At 55.3% G+C, this 23,165-nt stretch overlaps 6 protein-coding genes across 6 annotated transcripts; 4 read left to right on the forward strand and 2 right to left on the reverse strand.

The window, feature by feature from the left end:
* Nucleotides 1-1,818: 1,818 nt before the first annotated feature.
* G647_00344 (uncharacterized protein) lies at nt 1,819-3,254 on the forward strand (the record flags this gene model as incomplete). Its single annotated transcript, XM_008723747.1, has 3 exons — nt 1,819-2,079; nt 2,128-2,664; nt 2,727-3,254. 3 exons carry the CDS (start codon nt 1,819-1,821, stop codon nt 3,252-3,254), a joined length of 1,326 nt encoding a protein of 441 aa, XP_008721969.1.
* A 743-nt stretch (nt 3,255-3,997) lies between these two features.
* Nucleotides 3,998-4,899, forward strand: G647_00345 (uncharacterized protein; the record flags this gene model as incomplete). Its single annotated transcript, XM_008723748.1, has 2 exons — nt 3,998-4,054; nt 4,189-4,899. 2 exons carry the CDS (start codon nt 3,998-4,000, stop codon nt 4,897-4,899), a joined length of 768 nt encoding a protein of 255 aa, XP_008721970.1.
* Nucleotides 4,900-5,659: 760 nt separating this feature from the next.
* G647_00346 (uncharacterized protein) lies at nt 5,660-7,391 on the reverse strand (the record flags this gene model as incomplete). The annotated part of the gene is made up of 2 exons (XM_008723749.1): nt 5,660-7,210; nt 7,269-7,391. 2 exons carry the CDS (start codon nt 7,389-7,391, stop codon nt 5,660-5,662), a joined length of 1,674 nt encoding a protein of 557 aa, XP_008721971.1.
* A 369-nt stretch (nt 7,392-7,760) lies between these two features.
* On the forward strand, nt 7,761-10,641 carry G647_00347 (uncharacterized protein; the record flags this gene model as incomplete). The annotated part of the gene is made up of 4 exons (XM_008723750.1): nt 7,761-7,854; nt 7,925-10,182; nt 10,306-10,475; nt 10,566-10,641. The coding sequence occupies 4 exons, from the start codon at nt 7,761-7,763 to the stop codon at nt 10,639-10,641; spliced, it is 2,598 nt and encodes an 865-aa protein (XP_008721972.1).
* A 2,645-nt stretch (nt 10,642-13,286) lies between these two features.
* G647_00348 (uncharacterized protein) lies at nt 13,287-14,207 on the forward strand (the record flags this gene model as incomplete). The annotated part of the gene is made up of 2 exons (XM_008723751.1): nt 13,287-13,494; nt 13,600-14,207. The coding sequence occupies 2 exons, from the start codon at nt 13,287-13,289 to the stop codon at nt 14,205-14,207; spliced, it is 816 nt and encodes a 271-aa protein (XP_008721973.1).
* A 991-nt stretch (nt 14,208-15,198) lies between these two features.
* G647_00349 (uncharacterized protein) lies at nt 15,199-17,312 on the reverse strand (the record flags this gene model as incomplete). Its single annotated transcript, XM_008723752.1, has 2 exons — nt 15,199-16,934; nt 16,991-17,312. The coding sequence occupies 2 exons, from the start codon at nt 17,310-17,312 to the stop codon at nt 15,199-15,201; spliced, it is 2,058 nt and encodes a 685-aa protein (XP_008721974.1).
* Nucleotides 17,313-23,165: the final 5,853 nt, after the last annotated feature.

Consider the following 23,165-nt stretch of genomic DNA (forward strand, 5'->3'; position numbering starts at 1 on the left):
GCTCGCCAGAACCAGACTCTTCTGCACCATCTCAACCTGCATTCGCTTGTTCGAACCGTTAACGCATTAGTGAGATATTCAAGTGCGTGGCATCCCGACAATGCGCCATCATTGGACAGCACAACTTCGATCCTGGGCAGAAAGGTATCATCGCAGATGCGGACTTCTGACCCTAATCGATGCGAACGAGGCCCATGGGGTTGAATTAATGGAGTTTAGTGTTTGACGGTAACTTAGTCATTGTAAGTAGGCCACGCGCAGACGAACTTACTCCAGCTAGGATGTAATATGATACCACATGGCAGACTGAGAGCACTTTGCAGAAAGACGACACTTTCGAACATGTCCGCAATCGGGGGAACCTCACAAAGTATGAGCGGAAAACAGGCATTGCGAGCGGAGAACAAAGGGACGGTTACTTTTGGAAGACGTGCGGCTCCCTGCTGTAACGACTTTCCAGCGGCTTTTCTGGTACACATAATCTGAGATTGGGTGTCGTGGACCAATCCAAGCTGGTGTCCGGCGATCTGGAGCCGCGGCTCGAGCAGTTTGTGTCGGACAAGGTCACGTGGGGGGAGCCTGTTGAAGGCCTCTTCCAGAACGACGGGAGCTTCATCAAGCCGGAATTCGTGCTCGCAAGTGACTATAGCTGAGTGAGGATTGAATTGAGAACGTGCCGAGGAGTTGGTGGGGTCTCTGTGGCGTCGATGATAGAGCTAGCAATTAGCAGCTGCGCACTGAGTAGGTATCTATAGACACCGAGAACAAATCGCTCGCGATATCTTGAAGTGTTCGAAGATATCAGGAAATCAATGGTGCCAATTCTCGGGAGGGTTGCACGGTTCGCGTCGCGAGCAGGTAGGTCAGTGAGGAGCAAGTGAGAACGAAGTGAGTTGTCTTTCAGGTGGTGGTGACAAGCTCGGCCAAGGAAGAATTATACTCCGGGCGCGGGCCTGAAACGAGTGGAGGCAGCGTACAAATAACTGCCTCTCCTCACGTCAATCGTCCATCGACCTTCTTTCACTCTTTAACTCGTACAAGCTTCTCCTCGTGTCAGCATTTTCCTGCTCCTACATGCAAGGATGAGCCGGCCCATCCAGCCCATCCACCACAAGAGACAGTCTTGTTGGCGGCGACCGACTGGGCTGATAGCTCTCCCCAGCTCTCAATGCTGACTAGCACCGGGACCGGATTTTGTCGCTACCAATCTCAGACTCGCTCGAATTTCCTACATCCACGTTAGCTTTCAGCACTCTGACCTTCGTTCTGCCACAGCACTGGAACCTGGAATCATGTGTGTTACGATGTGATACCCGGCGGCATGGACTGATCTCACCAGTAAGTGACACGAATAGTCCTCAAATCCGGAATGACTCTGTCAGCGCCCGATAAGGTAGACATCTGGTGTATCCGTGCAGAGCTGACGTTGACATGCCGCATGCTCCTGTTTGGGGAGTCCAAAGCTATGCATCGCTTCTGACCAACCACCCTGTAACTGCTATTTATGGTATCCACGCGATACGATTTCGATCTGAGCGGATTGGTTGATGGAGAAACCCCTAGCTCGCCTGGCGCCGCCACGAGTAGTCTGGTGTTTCGTACTATACGGGCAAGGCGAATAATATGAGCATTACGCATCTCACTCCTCTACTTGGCGCTTCTCGTCGCGATAATACCTCGAGCAGCCCGTTTGTAAGGGGCCGAAGGGTTCAAAATCTACAAAGTGGGAGCATTTCGTCTTCCCTGGCACCCTGCGCCCCCGCTCTGTCTTGATTCCCCCTCCGTCTACTGACCATAGGCTATTACGACCCCAACGCAATGGCGGCACAAGCCTTCGAGGACATTAGCTTGACTAGCTTGGCCGAGTCCATCTCCTCAAATGTGAAGATCATCACGGACATTCTCAACGACCAAAAGCTGCCACATCCGACTTTGTCACCCAGCGGCCCGCTGCACTACACTGGCGGACCAGACGACGCCCGGCTACAAGAAGCGCGAACAAAATTGCTGACTTCTGCTTGGACTCTTGAACAACTGGCGTCAGGACCGCAGAATTACATCTACTGGCAAGCTTATACTGTGCGTGGTGCCGCCGGCGAAGTTCTCAGGAGTTTCTGACGCGTGTAGACAAAGCATGATCTCACGGTCCTAAGCGTCTTCGCGAAATTCGGTGTCTTCGAAGCGGTGCCAACGACTGGCGATATCTCTTATTCCGACCTGGCAGCAAAGCTGCCGATGACCGAACGGCAAGTGCGGCGCCTCTTCCGGCACGCAATGACGAAGAACATCTTCTTCGAGCCCCGTCCGGATCATGTTGCTCACACTGCGCTCTCGATAGCACCGGTGAGAAAACGGAGTCTGACGCCCTGGATTAACCACAACCTTGGGGAAGTCCTGCCTGCAAGCTCGCGTCTGGGGGACGCTATTGAAATGTATGGCGACTCACAGGATACAACTGAGACTGCAATCAGCATTGCCTGGAATTTGGAGACAGGAAAGGGCCTGTTTGACTGGTTCAAGGGCGATGGGGAAGGTTCGGAGAAAGGTTGGCGCGCTCGTCAGTTCGCCCGAGCCATGGAATCCATGGCTGGTGGCGGTCACGAGACGGAGTACACGGCTGATGGCTTCGACTGGGAAAGTCTTGGTGAAGCTGCTGTCGTTGATGTTAGTCTCGCTATGCTTTCAGAACAGCCAAGTCTCGTCTGTCTGGCTGACTTTTCGTCTAGGTTGGTGGATCGAGCGGCCACATCTCCATCTTTCTAGCGGAGAAGTTCCCAGGTCTTCGACTCGTGGTGCAAGACCTCCCCGAAGTTGAAACTGCTTTTGAGGCTCTGGTGCCGTCCAATCTCAGGTCACGAGTCTCATATCAGGCGCATAACTTCATGAGGCCTCAACCGCAGCAGAGCGCCGACGTCTTCCTCCTTCGTCACGTGCTGCATGACTGGCCCGATGCCATAGCTGTCGATATCTTGCGAAACATCATCAATAGTCGAGAGGGACTTATCAAGGTTGGCGCGCGCCTCATTGTGGTAGACAACGTTATGCAGCCAAGGGGTGCCCTGCCCGTACCCATCGAGCGGCTGATCACCACGGCAGACATCCAGATGTGGACGGCACTCAATGCTCTGGAGAGAAGCAAAGAGGATTGGATCGATCTATTCAGGCAGGCGGATAAGAGGTTAGATCCTGTGGCTTTTGTGCAGCCAGCAGGAAGTTCCGAGACTGTCATCGAAGTAGTCTTCCGGCACGAATGACAGAGACATGCTGTGGTTAGTCGTCCAGAATACGAGTACGCAGCCCCGTGGCCTCAAGCACATGCTGGGACTACAAATGCTTGCGCGGAAGCGAAACCTCGGCTCGAGATTGCCGTTAGAGGCAGGCAACTTCACATGTAAGGATGACGGCAAGAAGCCTGGTCCATCTAATCCTGCCACCTGTGTCACACCTGATCCTGATCTCTACACCATTGTCTGACAGCACCAGGGGGCAAGTTCGCGCACAAGCCTCCTATCCTTGACGATGCTATCGCTAAACGTGAAATACGCTCTGGCCTAGGCGTTCTGGTGGTCGTGTTACATCAATCTAGACTGTGCAGAGATCCGCATGGCTTTGAGGTCTGCAGCGGCATGGACAACGATCGATACTGGACCTGTGTGTACTCCGTATGTGGGACATGATGGGATAGTGGCACTCCTGACCAAATACTCCGCAGAAGGGCAGCGACCCAGAAACTACTCCGGCGCATTCGGCTGAATGATGCATTCCGGCCAGAGCGAAAAGCGATTTACAGCCTCGGCTCAAATCTGGAAGCAGATGAATGCCTCGACTAAAGGCTCTATAGAGTTACTTCTACTTCCCGTTCCTTTTGCAGGGCTCAAAAGTCAAGATGAAAACGTTGTGGTTATGATCCCACCTAGATTAGTCCGATAAGTTTACGATTCTCAGTCGAATTATACTTTGTGCCCGTCTGTCCGCCCTTCCGTCTATCCGTCTCACAATGGCTTCAATCCAATCCAGGCCTAAAGTACTCTTGTTCGACATTGGCGGCGTCTGCGTAAGTCCTGTACCCTCTTTCCCATGAAAAACTGCGCTCGCGTCGATGCATGCAAGAGCAAGCAGAAACATCAGCATGAATATAGAGAGATATAACGTCAACACGAGACGGGCAAAAGCTGACCCCCACACAAGGTAGTATCCCCCTTCCAAGCAATCCTGGACTACGAGATCCAGCACGGCATCCCCCCGGGCTACATCAACTACAGCATCCGCGCCCTCACGCCCAATGGCGCCTGGCACAAGCTCGAGCGCGGCGAGATTCCCAACGACGCGACCTACTTCCGCCTGTTCAAAGCCGACCTGGAGCGACCGGACCTGTGGGCGAGATTCCACGCGGAAAAGCTGCACGTCTCGGACCCGCCGCCCGTGCCGGCCATCGACGCCGAGACGCTGTACTGGAACATGATGGGAAACTCGCGCAAACCGGATCCATGGATGTACCCGGCGCTGTTGAAGCTGAAGGCCCACGGCTGGGGACTGGCGGCCCTGTCGAACACGACCGTGTTTCCCGAGGGCCATCCGTTCAACGAACCCGGCCCGGAAGACGTCAAGGGTGTGTTCGAGCTGTTTGTGTCGAGCGCGCACGTCGGCATGCGGAAGCCGAACCGCGACATCTACGAATACACGTTGAAGTTGATCCGCGAGAGGTGGGGCCAGGATATCCGCGCCGAGGATGTCGTCTTCTTCGACGACATCGGGGAGAACCTGAAGACCGCCAAGTCGCTGGGCATTCGGACCGTGAGGGTCGTGCTGGGGAAGACCAAGGACGCCGTGAGGGAACTCGAGCGGTTGACTGGGCTGGAGCTGGTCGGGGAGCCGTGGGTGAGTAAGGCGAAGTTATGATTGGGGTCTGCAAGTTACACATGTACCTTGGCGACGTGGTGGGAATGACCCGTCAATTGCTCCGTTAGATTTATAGACCGTTATAGCATGAGACATGTCACCGACGCGAAGTGGATTTCCCAGTCAAGATCCGTTCCAAGCTCAGGCAGCATTGACTATATGCTGGAAGACTCTTCACACGTACGGTCAACAAAGGTTCTGGTGGAAAAGCGCAGAACACTTTCTCCATGCTAGGGAGTTGCTCTGGCCAATCTCTATATCAAACGTTTCCATAGATCGACTATACCAAGCATTCAAAATACCTACACTCTGCGAGGGCTACTCCCGACCGATGTGCATCTACCAGGTAACCCAGCAGACACAATAGAGAGTCAGTTGGCAAGTGAGCATCTCTGGCCCGTCTTAAGCCAACGAGAATGGTTACGGAGTGCTTCGACTGAACGAGGTTCTGTTCTGTGTAACTTTGCGGAATGACCAATTCGCTCAGCCACGGACAACATTGGCATACCCGTAGTCGGCACTGGGTAGAGTACGACCTCCCCGGGCGCGTGAAGACGCCATGCATGACAACGTTTGATACTTTTCGGTTAAGATCTCGGTCTGCTAAGGTTGATGTTGCTCTGTGACCAATGGCAGTAAGTGCCATCGATTGGAGGTATAGAAGCTGGGCAGGTAGCCTACTCATTTGTAAGTCCAACGAATGCTACTCGTACATTTCGAAAGCCGGGGCCTCATGCTCATAGGCCTTCGCGTGATACAATCAATACCCACTCTGCTCTCTCCGATTATCTCCTTCTCCCTCATCGCTGCCTCCCGCATCAGCCCTCGCCTCTTTGATCGCCTGGGAATCACCCCTCAGTTTCTCAAAGTAAGCTTTGATATCGTCCGCGCTGACGACCCGCCCTTCCTCCGCATATGGCTTGAGGAATTCCTTGACTTTGTCGCGGAGGTGGTTGTAGACCATGACTCCCTCGATTGCGCGGACACGGTCGATATTGCTGAGCGCTGCTTCTCCACGTTCGAGTAGGGAAGCTCGGGAAGAGCCGCCGTTCGTGCCATCGGGGTGATGTTGTGAGGATCCGTCCGAGGAGATAGAAGGCTCGTATGTTTCTTCGTCTTCGAGGAGTTGCGGGTGTGGGATGAGGTTCGGGTAACATGAGGGGCAGTGGCAGAGGTGATCGCGGAAGTCGGCCTTCAGGAAGAGACTAAATCTGCCGGCAGGCGGAGAGGAGGGGAGGAGGTCGTGTTTGTGTTGAGGTTTTGAATCGGGTTCACCGGGTTGTGCAGTAGCCGCAGGGAGATCTGCGACAGAGGCGCCGTTGGCGGAAGACGATGGTTGGGCAAGTCCTGACGAGACATTGGCATCGTGTGATGTCGTGGCATTGTCGTCCTTAAAGCGCTTTGTCGGACTCGAAGATCGAATATCGATGTCGTCGTCTGATGCTTTGCGCTTCAGGGAACTCGTGGCATTGAGATCTGTTGGAGCAGGCTCGGCCGTCGCTGGCTTTGTCTTTGCGAGGTATTCAGCGTACGTTTTGCAGCCGGCCAACATCGTGTCGCGATATTGCGCGTAAGTGCTACACCCCATGGCTTTCCATTGTTCAGCCCAGAGGGCCAAGGACCCTCCATGATTAGAGACAGAGTGCAGGAATCCCGCCGTACCCGCGTACTTCTTGATCCATGGATTCGACTCGACACATTTGTAGCATAGCAGGGCCTCGAAGTCGTCTTCGTGCGGAAACCCTGGGGGAACTGGGTGCGAGGCGTCGTCCTTCTTTTCACTCTCTCCATCATCAAGCTCTTTTTCCACAGTATCATTCCCCTCCTCCGGTTCTTGCTCCTTATACCAGTGCCTCGGCAGACCCATCAGGCACTCAGGGTGGTACCAATCTTCGCCACATCCGCCCGTTTCAATTGTTCCCAACCCCAAACACTGATACATCGTCCCCTTCTCCGTGCTGGCATCATACTCCTCTCCACAAGCGCAGAAGCGATTCTGGAAATTGTGATTGTAATGGTTCCCCTTATGCGGCTCTTGCGAATGTACACCACGGCTTCCAGTTGCAGGATCTGACCGCAAGGTGCAAGGTGACGTCGAAGGAAGCCTGTTGGTACCACAATCGCAGACAAAGTCACGCCGGGAGAAGAGTTCGACCAGTGTGTGTTCGCCGTGGCAGGAGATGGAGCAAGCATAACAGACTCCCGCCGGTGTGTACACCTGGGCTGCTGATGCGGGCGGAGGAGAGCACGTGAGGCAAGCGAAGACGTTCTGTCGGAGGGGTCCAAGGATATTGGTGCATTTGTCAAATTTCTGCTCAATGTTAGATGAGACGGTGGCTAAAGGAATTATGGGAAATGGCGAGGTTTACATATGGTAGGACTTCTCGCGCATCAGCCTCAAGTGCCAGTTGCTGGTCGATGAACTCCGATGCGGTTTGAGAGTCTTGCGGAGCGGACATCTTGACCTCTTCGTTCTCAGGAATGGCCTCCATTGTTGGTATCGATGTGTGCGAAACCTCCGACCCTGAGACAAATGTGAGAGATGGAAAGTTGACTGTGAATGTCGCTTGAGCATCCCAACATCTCGCCCGCGGCTGTACGACTTGAGATCGACTTTCTAGTCGCTCATTTCCTAATTTGGATTGGCGCGTTTTTTCGACGCGTTCCACTTTACGCGTTCTTTGACGCCCTCCCTTGCGCTCAACTCACTTTACTCTCATCAAAGCTGCGCACTCTACCCGACCAGCTGACATCGAAACAACATCATGAGGTACGTATGCGCAAGCGGGATACTGGGCTCTCCTCTCGTTGCTGACCACGAACGCTGACCAACATCTCAAAGTTCACCCCTTCGGCCTAGCATGTCCGCGGCAAACAGAGGCCCCAGCAACGCGGCCAGGCGCAAGAGGGCTCGAGATGAAGATGAGGACGACATCATGTCATCGTCGCCCGCTGGTAAGCCACTACCTATGAGATACAAGTCTATTGTCGCAAGGCGATGCAATACTGACTGCCCGGACCGTAGCGATACCTTCATCACCCCCTTTACTCCCCACGAATGAGAATGACGACGACCTTGACGACGACTTGGATCCAGAAGACGATCTTATCGGAGATATTGACGATGCGGACGAGATGGCGGAGGACGAGGACGGCATCGACTTGTTCGGTGATAATTTCATGAACGACGAACGTGAACGACGCGACCAAGAAACATATCAAGGCCGTATGATTGACGATGAAGGCGATTACGACGACCTTGACCTCGCTTCACGCCGGCAATTGGAGGCAAGACTGAATAAACGCGATCGCGAGCTGGCTCGCCGACGTCGTATGCCCGCTGCTTTTATGCCGGATGACGACGACGATGCCGGTATCGACTTGACCAGACAGCCTCGCCGACGACGACATCACTATGACGAGGACCAGGACGACATGGATATTGATGAGAACATCATGGAAGAAGAATTATCCTTAGAGACGCTGCAGGACGTCAAGGCCTCGAACATCACGGAATGGGTGACCCTGCCTTCTGTGATGAAGACGATCGCCCGCGAGTTCAAATCTTTCCTCACGGAATACATCGACGCCAACGGGACGTCCGTCTACGGCACCCGGATCCGCACCTTGGGCGAGGTCAACTCGGAGTCTCTCGAGGTCTCGTACGACCACCTGGCTTCGACGAAGGCCATCTTGGCTTATTTCCTGGCGAACGCACCCTCTGAAATGCTCAAGATTTTCGACAAGGCCGCCTTCGAGGTCGTCCGCCTGCACTACCCGAACTACGAGCTTATCCACCCCGAGATTCATGTGCGCATCTCCGACCTCCCAGTCCAGTACACACTGAGACAATTGCGCCAATCGCACCTCAACTGTCTGGTCCGCGTGTCCGGCGTCGTCACCCGGCGCACCGGCGTCTTCCCACAGCTTCAGATGGTCAAGTTCCGGTGCCAGAAGTGCGGCGTCACGCTTGGACCCTTCGCCCAAGAATCAACCTCCACCGAAGTGAAGCTGACCTTCTGCCAAGCCTGCCAGTCCCGAGGGCCTTTCACTCTGAGCACCGACAAGACCGTGTATCGGAACTACCAGAAATTGACGCTGCAGGAATCCCCCGGGACTGTGCCCGCGGGCCGCCTGCCACGCCACCGAGAAGTCATCCTCCTGGCAGATTTGATCGACAAGGCCAAGCCCGGCGAGGAAGTCGACGTCACGGCCATCTACCGCAACAACTACAGCGGGCAGCTCAACAACAAGAACGGATTCCCCGTTTTTGCGACAATGCTAGAAGCGAACCATGTGGTCAAAACGCATGACCAACTTGCCGGCTTCCGACTCACAGAAGAGGACGAACGACAAATCCGCGCCCTCTCCAAGGATCCCAACATTGTGGACAAGATCGTCGACTCGATCGCCCCATCCATTTACGGCCACAGGGATGTCAAGACTGCAGCGGCATTGTCCCTATTCGGCGGCGTCAGCAAAGAAGCCCAAGGGAAGCACAAAATCCGCGGCGACATCAATGTCCTCCTCCTCGGCGACCCGGGGACGGCCAAATCCCAGGTCCTGAAGTATATTGAGAAGACGGCGCACCGGGCCGTCTTCGCAACCGGCCAGGGCGCCTCGGCGGTAGGTCTGACGGCGTCGGTGCGCAAAGACCCCTTGACGCAAGAATGGGGACTCGAAGGCGGGGCTCTTGTCCTCGCAGACCGAGGAACCTGCTTGATTGACGAATTCGACAAGATGAATGATGCGGACCGCACGAGTATTCACGAGGCGATGGAACAGCAAACCATTTCCATTTCCAAGGCCGGCATTGTCACCACCCTGCAGGCGAGGTGTGCGATTGTGGCGGCCGCCAACCCCAAGGGAGGCCGCTACAACGGGACCATTCCATTCAGCCAGAACGTGGAACTCACCGAGCCGATTCTCTCGAGGTTCGACATCCTCTGCGTAGTAAGGGACACTGTCGATCCCGCTGAGGATGAACGGCTGGCGAATTTCGTGGTCAACAGCCACGGGCGCGCCCATCCAGCGAAGCTCGAAACGGACGAGGAAGGAAATACCGTGCCAATGCGAGACGATCCCGAGACGCATAAAGTGGCCACTGACGACGACCAGCCGGAGCAGGAGGGCGCCATCCCTCAGGAGTTACTGCGGAAATACATCCTGTATGCACGAGAGAAGTGCCGGCCCAAGCTATACCAGATCGATCAGGACAAAGTCGCCAGATTGTTCGCCGACATGAGGAGAGAATCCTTGGTCACAGGGGCGTATCCCATCACGGTGAGTCTTACATCCCCTTCCTCCTACAGTACTCGACATCTGGTATATCTATCTGAGGAGAAGCCCTTCTTCGTCATCAGTAGTATCCATGGTGAGCCATGCTGACAAAGGTTCCCCCAATAGGTCCGCCATCTCGAAGCAATAATGCGCATAGCCGAAGCGTTCTGCAAGATGCGGTTGTCGGATTTCTGCTCCTCGCAGGACATTGACCGCGCCATTGCCGTAACTGTGGACTCGTTTGTCGGGAGCCAGAAGTTGAGTTGTAAGAAGGCTCTCGCGAGGGCGTTTGCAAAGTAAGTCACTGGAACTGTTGCTGATTTCTCAATTTCTCGATTTCACTCCCCTAGATTTGGGTGCACAGGACGCGCTAACGTGAGGCGCAGATATACTCTGAGAAGGCCGGAGAAGCAGCGAAGCAGAGCCCTAGGGCGGGGTGCCGGAGCGAGTGCTGCAACTTAGTGCATTGAGGATACCTACGGGGTGCGATTGATGGAATGCATGATGCCGTTGTCCGTGCTGCGTCTCTGTTTGTAACCAGGCAGATGCTGAGGGCCGTGCAGTGCCCTGCTGTGTACTGTGTATATAGTGGGCAGATATAAAGCGATCAGCCAGGCAAGGTGATGAATTGTACGTGGAGAACGAAACCATGGAGGACCATCTCGTGAATGACGAGGGAGAGACGCCTACGGTATGCGGAACGGAGTAACTCGAACTCTTGTCTTGAATTGAACGATGCTTTTACTTCGTAATCCGTGCTCCATCCTTCGCTGACGGCGGCTTTCCTAAGTGTGTACTCCGTACTCCGTACTCTGTACTGGTACGAGCACCAGCAGATGTTCGCCGCCGCTCCGGCTGTCCGCGTCAAGAACTGTACTCGTAATCCAGCCTTTGTGCAGCCAGCCATTCTTTCTCGCTCCCATTGATGAACAAGGCAGAAGAGATTGACATATGCAGCTAACTAGTAGAGGGGTGCCCTGAGTAGGTACGGAGTACGGAGTACTCGTACTGTCAATCTTCATCTATCCGCACGAGTACCGACTACTCGTACCTATAGCAACTGACTAGTAGCTAATTAGGCCGTACTTGCACCCGCCCTTGGTGTAGCGGAGCATGGCGGTTCATCATTTATCCAGTGGACCGCCACTCATTTTACGTTATGGTACAGAGTACATGGCGTGTGTCACACTGCTGTTGACGGACCAATTGACTATGGAGTGCCTAGCACTCGTATTGCCTACTGCATACTGGACACTGCGTATCCTGAGCCGTTATAGTTATATGCAAAGGCTTGGCGCTTGGTGGGAGATTGCAGACTGAGAACCAAGAACTGGGGAACTGGGGAACTGAGGAAACATGGGGCGGGATGCTACTTCCTTGCAGAGCACTCACTTGCACAGTCCTGAGTTGACGATCATCAGGTTGTAGAGCCAAGGGTCATTGTAGGTCCCTTCCGATTTTGCACTATGCCACGATAGATAGGTAGGTAAATAGGCAGGTCTGGCAGTATTGTGTGCGGAGATGCTTGCTGGACACCGTCTCCCCGAGCCCTACTCCGTACACAGTAACCAATTCTACCCCTTTGAAGACCAAGGGCGTGCGTGCCGCATCCGTTTCTCATAAATGCATACACAGTAGAATAGCTTGGCGTACCGTAGCCTGGCCTAGCCAAGCAAAGCAAAGCAAAGCGCGGTCGCCCAAGCTACGGCGACCACAGTTCCTGGGACGCTTGGACATTTGTCTTTGCTTTGCCCAAGTGTGAGTTGAACCCGCTCGAGCAAGTACGTACTGTAATTAGGTACTGTGTATGCAGTGTCTGGTCTCCCGTCTGGGGTGTCCAGTCTCGGGTCTCTAGTCCGACCACGGGCAGACTGTGACCGTCAAGCAAGTGCTCGCAAGGAAGGGTCTACTGTCTTGGCTTGGCTGTCTCTGCTGCCTTGTCCTCTCCCTTCAGTTCAGCTACTGGGCAGTAGCCTTTGCCATGCGTTCGAAGTGAAGTGCATGATCGCCTGGGCCGTTCCACGTAGACTGCAGACTGGGGATCAAGTCCTGGATGGAACAGTATCTGCTTCGCTTTGCTCGGCTTGGCAGTGAGTGGATGGACGATGGTGTTGGCATGGCACCGTCGTCGCAGTCTTGGTACTGACACTGTCCTCGTTTGTGAAGAAACTGGCGTAGCAAGCCGACCGTGTCATACCTTTTTGTATCCTGGCATATCACTTTTCACGGAGTCAAGCAAGACGATGATTTCCGCGGTTCGCGGTCATCATGACCAGCAAAGTGCACCTCACATGCTGTACAGACTCGCAAAGATATACTGAACAATCTTACTCCGTACTCCGTATTGAATGTACTTGTCCTCCAGTACCAGGTGGTGTAATCCTCAAGGACTCAAGTACTTCGTACGAATGACGCGGTATTGTCAAGTAACCGGTCGCACAGGCTAATCGTTCAAGCGACCATGCGGTCAAGATGACGGCCCCATCCTAGCTAGCTGCAGCAGATCTGGCGTGCATGCAGATCTCGTCGGAGCGAACAGGGCACGATAGGCCTACTGAAATTGTCCAGGAAATCCCATGCGGAGAAGCATGCGACTGGGCTCCAAATGCCAGATGCCAGATGCCAGATGCCGAGGGAAGTGCCCAGAGTTTGGGGATACTGTACAGGGAGCCAGGGCACTTACTCGTGGGCTAGGGCAACACCTGCTCGTGACCTGCTGCTCAAAATTTAGCCGCACGAGTTCCTGGGTACGGCTCCTGAAGTGGCGATCCAGCGTGCCCTGCGTGCCCTGCCCTGCCCTGCCCAGTCAAGCCAACCCAAGCTAGCCCCCCGCGAGTGCTATCTGCGTGTGAGATGGCCCTGGGTGGGTTGGTGGGTGGCTGGTTCACTCACTCACTCACTACTCGTCCGATTGACGGAGCCCGTTCCGTGTGTGGATAGCTCCTCCTCATTCATATATGACACAATCCTGTGAGATGCGCACACTCTGTAAGACCGCGTTTCCGAGTCTCTTTTCTCGAAGTTGAAGCCTGAGATCCATTGCACATACATTGACGCTTCTTCAACTTCACGGTCACGCAACAGTGGTGTCACTCGCACTCGCAATCATGGCCGACGTTCACTCCGACAGCAGCATGGACGACTCTCTTGAGATGTTCAAGCGACGAAGCCGAATGACTCGGTGGCGACAATACCTCGCCGAAGACGCCAGCAAGGAATGGGCCGACCTGATCTTGATCGTCACGTGCTTCATATCCGGGTTGGTCGACAGCGCCGTGTTTAATGTGTGGAGTTGCTTCGTGAGCATGCAGACAGGTAAGTCATTGAGCGAGCGAGCGGGCGGGCGGGCGGGCGAGATGCCATTCCATCCCCGTCGACACAAGAAAGTACCACAGTACTCCGTATTGACGGTGACGATAGGAAACACCGTCTACGTCGGACTCGGCATGTCCGGACAGCCACTCAGTCAACCATACCGATGGGTCAAGTCCGGCACGGCCATCCTCAGCTTCTGCCTGGGCACGTACTTTTTCAGTCGGGTCTGCCGGTTCTTCGGCCCCCTGCGACGCGGCACACTGTTCGGCTCGTTCATCTTCCAGGCCCTGCTCTGTTTCATTGCCGGCATTCTCGTCGTCAGCGGCGTCGTCCACAAGGACGCGGGCAACCAGCTGCCGCGCAACTACATCGTCCTCCTGCCGCTGGGCTTGCTGTCGTTCCAGTCGGCCGGCCAGATCGTCATGAGCAGAATGCTGCTGTACAACGAATTGCCGACCATCGTGCTGACCAGCACCTACTGCGACTTGATGTTCGACCCGCTGCTGTTCACCGCGCCGCTCACGCAGAATCCCAAGCGGAACCGCCGATTCGTGTCGGCGGTGGCGCTCGTCCTGGGTGCGGGACTCGGCGGCGTCTTGACCAAAGGCGGAGACATCTCCGATCCGCTGTGGATCGCCGGCGGGATCAAGGTTGTGCTCGGCTTGGTCTGGGTGTTCTGGAGAGCAGAGGGCGGCACCATTCGGTTGCAATAGAGTAGAGTGTTGCAGGTTGAGGCCGAACGTTGGAGAAAACCATGAGTCGGATTTGTAAAGGGCAGGCCCGCATCGAGGTGACTGTGGCGACCAGGAGAGCCACCCCATTTTTGTATATATCATGTTCATGTCCTGGCATGTCATGTCATGTCATGTCTCGTGTGGTCAGAAACGATCAGCCGCGTCCCACCGCGACCACCGCGTCCACCACGTCCGTCGCAAGCAACCAAGAATCGTTCTGCGGCTCAATGGGCGTGGCGTCAGCCGTACTGGCGTGAGTGGCACATATGATCCGCCGGATTGGCGCAACATAACTCGTTCTCATTCGTCCACTTGGCCAGACCGCTTCGCGAATTCGTTCTTCCGCCGAGCTTTTCACATGTCTCACCCACGCTCACCTTTGCGTGCGTTCTACTATGTATCCGCAACTGCGTTTGTTTCAGCCTGGCGGTCAACGGTCTAGACATGCCGACAAATGGCCGGACGTTTTCACCTGTAAGACGCTGCCCGCGCGTGGCGTTGGCCGCTGCGCCGCTGCGCCGTGGGAGAAATCGGATCAGGCTGATGGTGCGGCGAAATCACGGGCGCCGGCTAAACGTTCAGAAGGGCATACTGCGAGCTATGGCAATCAGGAGAACACGGCCCAAAGTGTGGATCGGAGGCCAGATAGAAAGAAAAAAATATTTGGTATGTGCTGATAGATAAGACGGTATCCACAAGGCTTCATATAACAGAAGCTCGTCGCCCCGTTCTGCTCCGACAAGTGCTTCTCTTCTGCTGCTGCCAGGCTTGGGTGGCCAGCTCATCCTCCGGTGCTTGGTACGCCTCCCTCGTCCCATGCCCATCATACTGTCCAAATCGCGCTGGTCTCTTCCACACGAAGACGGTCATCAAATCATACACTCATGCATTTTCAAACGGGTCGACACCTAAGTCTGGGACCGGCGAAGACCGACTTCGAAGTCGCTCCAACAAACCATCAATAGGGGTATCACATCTTCTCACGGTGGCTGACCGTGGTATTCTCCTCACTGCTCTCATCGTTCTTGACAATCACCTCGACAATCTCCGAGGCGGCCCTGGAGGCTTGGACGGCCTGACCGACACTGGGGAACACTCGGACGTTGGTTGGCTTCGAGGTATCCATGGATGAATCGGCATCCAGCAGTGTCCAGCCAGCGCGCTCGAACCGTTCTCGGGCCATGCCGTTCAGTGCGACCAGCCGGATTTCCACACCTTTGCCGGCATATTGCTTTAGCTCAGCCAGGAAGTTCTTCAGACCGATGACAGCACTGGTGTCGAAGAAGTTGACTTTGGCAAAGTCGAGAATGACCACGTTGATGGGAGGTAGGTTGGAGGTCTCGATGTTGGCCTTCCTGCGCAGGCGAGCAATGCGTCGTTCTCCCTCGACCGACCAGTTGCGTTCGGCCTCCTCGCCGTTGCGCGAGTTGTACTCTGGAGAATGGTAGGTTTGGACGGTATCCAAGATGACTCGCTTGATGCGTTGCACGTTGGGGAAGAAGAAGGATTCCTCGAAGCGGAAGACGCGCGTGTCCGGGGGAATACTCGGAGGCATTCCTCGTGCAGCGTCCAATGAAGCCGCCAGCTCCGAGCGCGAGTCTGCCGAGACGGTGGAGATGCGGATGAAGACCTGACGGAGGAGGACGTAGGCGACGTTGAATCCGACGGCGCTGCCAATTCCGATTTCCGTGCTGACGAACAGTGAAACCCAGAAGGCGATCATCGAGGCGATGAAGTCGGCGAGCGAGGTCTTCCAGAAATGATAGTAGGTGCTCGGCTTGCCGATCAGAGGCCAAATGGCAGTGATGATGATGGCAGCAAGGGTGGCCTTGGGAACCCAGTATAGGGCACCGGTCCATTTGTAGAGAGCAAGGACAATCACGCCAGTCGTGACAACGCCGGAGAGCGGAGACTTGACCTGGCATTGCGAGTTGACGGCGGTTCGGGACATGGCTCCTCCGACACCCATGCAGGTGAAGAAACTGTTCCAGATGTTGGTCACGCCCAGGTAGCAGAGTTCCTGGCTGGGATCCGTGACATAGTTGTTCCTCAGGCCGAACGCACGGGCGATTGCAACATGCTCGATCGAAGCACCGAGGAAGGCCGCGATACTGCCGCCAGCAGCTTTGCCCAAGAGCGCTGCGTCCACTGGCTTGGGGGCATTGATGCGAGTAGGAGGGACTTCGCTGACGTCGAACAGGTAGTCATCTTCGGCACGTCCCTTGTTGACTCCATAGCTGATCCCGGTGAACAGGAGAAGAGCGATAAAAGCGCGAGTGATGGAGATGAACCAGATCACCTTGTTCTTGCTGCCCCAGCGTTCGCCAGCCTTTTGCAGTCCCACCAAGAGGATGACACTGGCAATGCCCATACCGGCTGCGCGACCGTTGCAGGTCCCGAAATTGGTGAGTACATCATGGATGATGTTGGCCGTCCCGTCTCCGACATTTTCTTCTCCGATGAGGTTGTCAACCTGACCGAGGCCGATGGTGATGGCTACAGCGGAAATAAAGCCCGTGAGGACGGGGTAGGAGATGAAATCCAAGAGGAAACCGAGCTTCAAAAAGCCCATGGCAGCCATGCAGATGCCCATCATGAGGGCGACGGCGGAGGAGATGGCTTCGGGGGAATAGCCCTCTCCCACCAGGTCGTCAACCACATCTGACGTGAGGAGCCCAATCAGTGAAGTTGGACCCGTCGACATATCTGCAGCAGTGTCAGTCCAGCGATCTGGGCTACCGCAGCCGGGGCCAGTATCGTACCTTTGGATGTGCCCATGAACGTATAGATGACGGCTGGTGACCACGACGACATCAACCCATACTGGACGGGGATTTTCGCGATTTTCGCGTAGGCAAGACTCTGGGGAATCAACATGAGCGACAGCGTCAGTCCCGCCACGAAATCGGTCAGGAGCCATCGGTAGTTGTAGCGAGGTAGCCATCCGATAATGGGGACCTTGTCCGTGACATAGTTTTTGGCTGCTGAGGGAGTGGCGCGGAGTCCACGGGCACCAACGCGTGCCACGCGGTTCCAGTTCACGTCGTTCTTGACATCGTCCTTGATCCTCTCGTAGAGCTTCATGATGGCTCAAGTCCTTGATGATCTGTGTGTGAGGGCAGGGTCAGACTCAGGCAAAGGCACGGCAGAAGATGGACTGAGAGAAATGAAGAGTCGAGTAAAGACTGAGAGGACCGTTGATAAGGATGTGGCAAGGGCTCAGGACATATAATCATGCATGTCAGGCTGCTGACAGACCAGCCCTGGTCGGCAGAGACCCCGGCAGGCCAAGGACGGTGCTTGTCTCGTATGTTCGTTAACGTGCATGGCGCCGGCTGACCAGGATAGCCGTTCAGTAAGTTTTGGTCTAGAAACGAGGGACAGACGATCACTGGAACGTGGAAAAGGCTGGCAGCGAGCTGCCGCATCAGGCACTGGAGGAACTCAGATTGCAGCGTGATAGGACAGGAAAGATGCAGGTTGGAGGAAGGCGAACGTGTGGAGGGAGGGACAAGCGTGAGCGCAGGCTGCGCGCAGGCTCTGGTGCGGGTGCTGGGCGCAGGCGCAGGCGAATGGCAGCAGGTGAGCTCCCCGGGGTGCGAGCGCAGGGACCGCGCACGCCCACTGACGCCCACTGACGCCCCTCGCGCCCGCACGCTGCACCCACAGCCGCCAAGATTCTGGGCGGTCGGCGGTGGAGCTTGGTTGTCAAGTCAAGGCGCGCTCCCCGCCAATGAGCCCCTGGGGAAGCCCGTGACGGCAGCTGTGCAATGCGGGGGTGGAGTTGCTAATTGGAAGATTCACCGGCGCCATCTTCCGTCGGTGACTGCGACGACTGCCCAGCTGATTACCACCCGGCCTGGGGTATCTTGCATGCATCCCGTATTCCTGCTGTGTACGCCTAAACGATTTCCCAGACCGGTACGCCGGTCATTTTCACGACGCAGAGCGCGAGCCAGCGAGTCAGATGCCACCCATGTCACTGCCATCCACGTCCCTTTGCGAGACAACCAAGGTTTCACTCAAGCCAAGAGAGATCTCCCGAAGCATGTCTCCATGAGAGGCTGCCCCAGAGTACCTGTCAACACGCAGAATCTGGGGTCCGGGGCAAGAGAAGCACTGCAATTTCTGGGCATCGGGGGGCACGAGACGCTTGCTTGCACCGTGGCTTGCTCGAAGGCTTGTTGCTCTCAATACCACAACGATACCAAGAGAGAAGTTACCGGCTGAACAATCAAGCCGGAATTGTAACGAGCCAGCGACAGGTCAATGGCGCATTACTTGGCAACATCAGCGGCCGCCATCCTCCTCGTCAATACGCCTAGCCGCGCTCGCCTCTCACCCGATTGAGATCCTGATCTAATTTGGACGTCAACACTCAGATCTCCCCTCAGAACCCATCTCCCGCAAGCAGAGACAACGCCGCCAGACCGCTGCTGTCGCACCAAAAGACCACACTCGCAGAGCAGTGGAACAGGTGGGGATTGTCTGGACCATGAATCGGCAGTCGGTACCCTGATCAGCGGCGTCGAAGGATGCCTGTGCAGGGCCAATCAGGAACCGTCAAAATCTCACACAATCGGAGCTGCTCAGTAGCATGTGGTCTGTGGCGATATGCATGAAGCCAGGCCAGGCCAGCCAAAAGACCCCTAGCCACCAGCAGGATTGGCGCCTCAGCGAGGTGGCAATACCTGTTTCTCCCACAGCATTGAGCCTTGGAAGAAGATGAAGACTCGCGTCGATTTGTTCCGATCTTTATATCTGATTTGAGGCTCCAGCTCGGGAACATTCGGGCTAAATGTTATAACAAACCGGCCCACGGAGTCCAGCCCGAAGCTCCAGAGTAGCTATTCTCCCCTAAATTCCACGCCTCAACACCGACAATTTGCCGTAGCATGTGAGCAATTGACCTTTATCATATCTTGATCAAGTCAAGGCTTGAAGGCAAGCTGCCGTGCGCTGAGAATGCACATCAGACCATCGCCCGTGCCATTGACGATCACAGCCGTCGCAGTGCTGGCAGCTTCCACGGCCAACATCCGTGGGTGAAGATCGTCGCTTGTTGCTGCCGACAAAAGCCGGGTACAAGATGCAAGCCTCCCGTGACTTCTCGTCCAACATCGAGCCGCGTATACAACAGCAAGCTGAATGAGGCTCTCGCCCTGCCGTCTGGACGGCCACAATCACTGCGCTCACAACCTTGCGAGGCTGCTACTTGCAGGCACACTGCGCCGTGGATGAATGTTTAACCATCGCGCGTCTCAAGCCAGCTGACTTGGTATCAAGGCAGGTCCCAGACACCAAAACAGTCCGGAAAGCCCGTCGCTCGGCTGGAGGACGCCGCTTAGTGTGGCCTAAGTTTGGTTGTGTGCTTCAGAACTCCGCAGTTCGTGGGCCCCCGTATGGGGACGCATGACCACGTACTGATAAGATAGGCCGATTGGCTCGTGGGCGCACAGGAAGACATTCTCTCGGGCTAGGGCCGCTCATCCCACTTAACCATCGCGATCTAACCGGCGGACCATTGCCACCTACCTCGTGGTGGCCTGGGCAATTCGATTAACCGCCACGCGGCTCTCGATGGCATCGACGAGGCCGTCAAGACAACCCTGAGCTGCAGCAAGCGCCAAGGACGCAGATGCCTGATGCAAGAAACGGCGCTGGTAGCCTCCTGATATCGGACGACGATGTGGCCTAGACCGATTGCAAGAGGGTACATCCCGTCAAACGGGGACCAGGGCCTGCTATCGCCTCAGCGCCAAGTTGGACAGCGAGTCTTGGTGGAGGGGTCCCTGCAGGTCTACTCAGACCCGCCTCGACTCGACACAATGCGACATTCAAGTGGCGATGCCGGCCAGCTCAGGCTGCCAGTGGCGCTGATCTCTTGGCGCATATCGACGGAACGGCAGGAGGAGTAGGAGGATTGACATTGGCCAGCCGCTAAAGCAGAGCCTGCTGGTGAGGTTACCAGAAGTGGCAATGCGATGAGTGCGGGAGGAGACCGGGCGAGGCACTGTGGCGAATGCGGGAGGGTACCAGCGAGACCCTGTGGTGACTGGGGCAGGTTTTCGAGAGGCACAACATCTGAGAATCGGCTAAATGAATGAGCCCGTGCTGCCGCAACGATAAGGCGAGTACTGTGTATAGCCTGGTACAGTACAAGGAAGCTGCAGGTGTGACCGCTCCACTACCTTTTCCCTCCGCTTTGGCACGGTTCGTCGCAGATGTGCTGGAGATCAAATATCTGCTGAGCCTGCGAGCATATGTGGCCTAGCGCTCGGTTTGCAACGGTGTGTAGGCGCACTGCTAGTCGTACAGTACCGGTGCAGGTAGCCACCCTGACAGCCGCAACCACAGGTCATTCCTTGAGCCCGAGAGGGAGATTTGGGATCACAGAGCCAGCAGGGCGAGAAACCCGCAAGACTCATCCCATCGACGCTGCTCAACGTCTTGAGCAACGTCATCAACAGGAGACAAGACGGGCACGTTCTATTTTCCCTCCGCAGCTGCCATCAGCATGGTGGTCTGACAGTGGTGCCTCTTCCCTTCCTTCCCAGCCCGGGGAAGAGAAGACGGCACTCCCAAGCTAGGCCATAGAGAGTTCGGGAGCTGAGCGCTTTGAGACTGACCTCAGTCAGAGTTGAAGGATGACCCGCGTTGTGCCCGCCACGATCATTGAAGCTCGTGATCTCCTCGGCACATTGAACCAAACTTGGACTTTGTCGAGTCTACCCACCCTACAGCTCGGTGCCGGTGGCATACTGATGGTGCCCGCGTCTGAGATCGGCTTCAATTTCGACTTCGGCTTCGACGTCCGATCTAGCCATCAAGAAGACAAGTCCTTCATCAAGGGCGACGATCATCAGTTTGACGACGTCCGCAGTAGTTAACGCGAGGCTCTGAAGGATATCGCACGACCATTTGCCTTTCTCACATTGCGCAGAGAGCGCACGCCGCGTCCATGTACCTCCATCATGCTCCTGCCGACATTACGCACTTGTGATGCTCAATAGACAAAGAGCGATCAAGCAAGACGCTGAAGTTAAGCTCAGCGCTAAGGTATCGACTAGCCTAATATGCAACTAGTCTTGTGATATGGGCTTAAGCTCAGTGCAAGCCCCGGACAGTCAGCCAATCAGAGCACGTCCTGGTATGGCCTTGCAGTTTAGTATCAGCTACGCCGTTACTACTGCTCCTGGTAAACGGAGGTGCATCGAGCTTCCTCGATAGAGGCACTACGTAGATCCATATACATCAATTGGACAGTTGGCAAAATAACGCCTGAACCTTTAGCCTGCGCACCCATCCGTCCAACGTATGTTCTTGAACCAGAAGACACTGGAGTCCCTGTAGTCCTGAATCTTGAGCCTTACTCCTACTGTCGGACCAGCCAGCGCTTTGTACGGGTTGATTAGCAAGCAGGTCACGCCAATTCGCCGGGTAGAACATGTTGGATAACGCGCAAGGGTTTCAGTGAGACGTGATGCTTTCTTTAGTGGTCCATCCGCTTTCCTGACGGACGGAAAATCGTTGGAAGAACGATGAGTTACTTTTGAAGGTCAAGAAATGATTTGCCGGGTGGATCGTTGAACACACAGGCAGCTGAAAGACGTGGTCAATCAATGATTTGCCGGGCGGATCGATGAACAGACGGGGCGGCTGAACGACATGGTCAATACTGCTGAGCAGAATATTCATCCGTGGAGAAAGAGCGCAACAGTACCGACTACGGGTAATAGTCTGGCACACTGGAACAGTGACAACCGACACCGCGACAATTCACCCCAACCCGCGCACCATTCTTGATACTCAGGCGCAGCCGTGATCTCGCACACGACCCGTTCGTTCCTCAGGCTGATTGAAAGCTGCCCATCTGTTCAGAATACCTGGATATTGCTCTCGTTTTTCGAGTCCGAATTCGCGCGTCCAAGGATAATACCATCGACCTCGACGCTCTCGGTCCTGTCTGACAATATAGCTGCCTAACAGTGGAATTTGGACCTGAAGGCCTTCATCCGTGCAACCCATCAATGAAACGGCTCTGCTCGCTCAATTGTCTCCACGCACTAAGGTCTGGCAGTTACGACTCTCGCGAGTTCGCCTTCGGACGACGGTACCAGAAAGACCAGCACGGCGATCGAGTCGTTGAAGGCAAGATCGACGACGAAAAGACGGCTCCGGCTCTGAAGGATGGTACCGAAATGTGTTTCTCGTGATGTCATCAGCAGAATATGCTGGCTCACTCACATGCGATGTCACGAGCCGGTACCAGGCAGCGACGACCTCGGTGCCATCGCAGAACAATATCTAGGAGGATAGATTCTTGGTCGGTGCAGAACCCAGACATGCGTGCTTAAAGGGATTGGAAAGGAACAGCCTCTCCAATCTCTAAAGGGTTCCAAGCATGTGATGATGTTGAGGCACACCTTTTCGTCTTCTGCGATGCTGGTTGAGCGCCACGCCAGGACATCGCTCAACACCCCTTTCATGTTTTGTCCCCGGTTCTCCGTATCTGACCTCGACTCCGAGATTCTCAAGTTTTACCCACCGGACGATTCAGGTGTTGTTGATCTTGACGTCAAACCAAAGCCCGCTGTCCAGGTCGATACCGCCGTTACGCAACCGAAAATGAGACTTTTCGAGCAAGAGCACATTCCTGTAGAGTCGAGAGACGTAGCATCCAGCCGCAGGTTGAGTATGCGGAGCCACGCCTGTCGCTCCGAACTTTGATCCAGATCAAAGTCGAGCAGGTACCTTGCCCAAAATCAAGACCATCTCCTCATTCGAGGACATCTTCCCCAGCAGCAAGACAATCTCTCGCTGGAGGGCCCGTGGCTCCCGTGGGACGCAGATGGTGCCAATCCGGAAAGGGACCTTCCATCCGGATACAGGCTGGTTACCCTGGCACTCTACCTCTCCCATACGGACACCTAGGGA

Source organism: Cladophialophora carrionii, assembly GCF_000365165.1.
Source record: "Cladophialophora carrionii CBS 160.54 unplaced genomic scaffold supercont1.1, whole genome shotgun sequence".
NCBI lineage: Eukaryota > Fungi > Ascomycota > Eurotiomycetes > Chaetothyriales > Herpotrichiellaceae > Cladophialophora > Cladophialophora carrionii.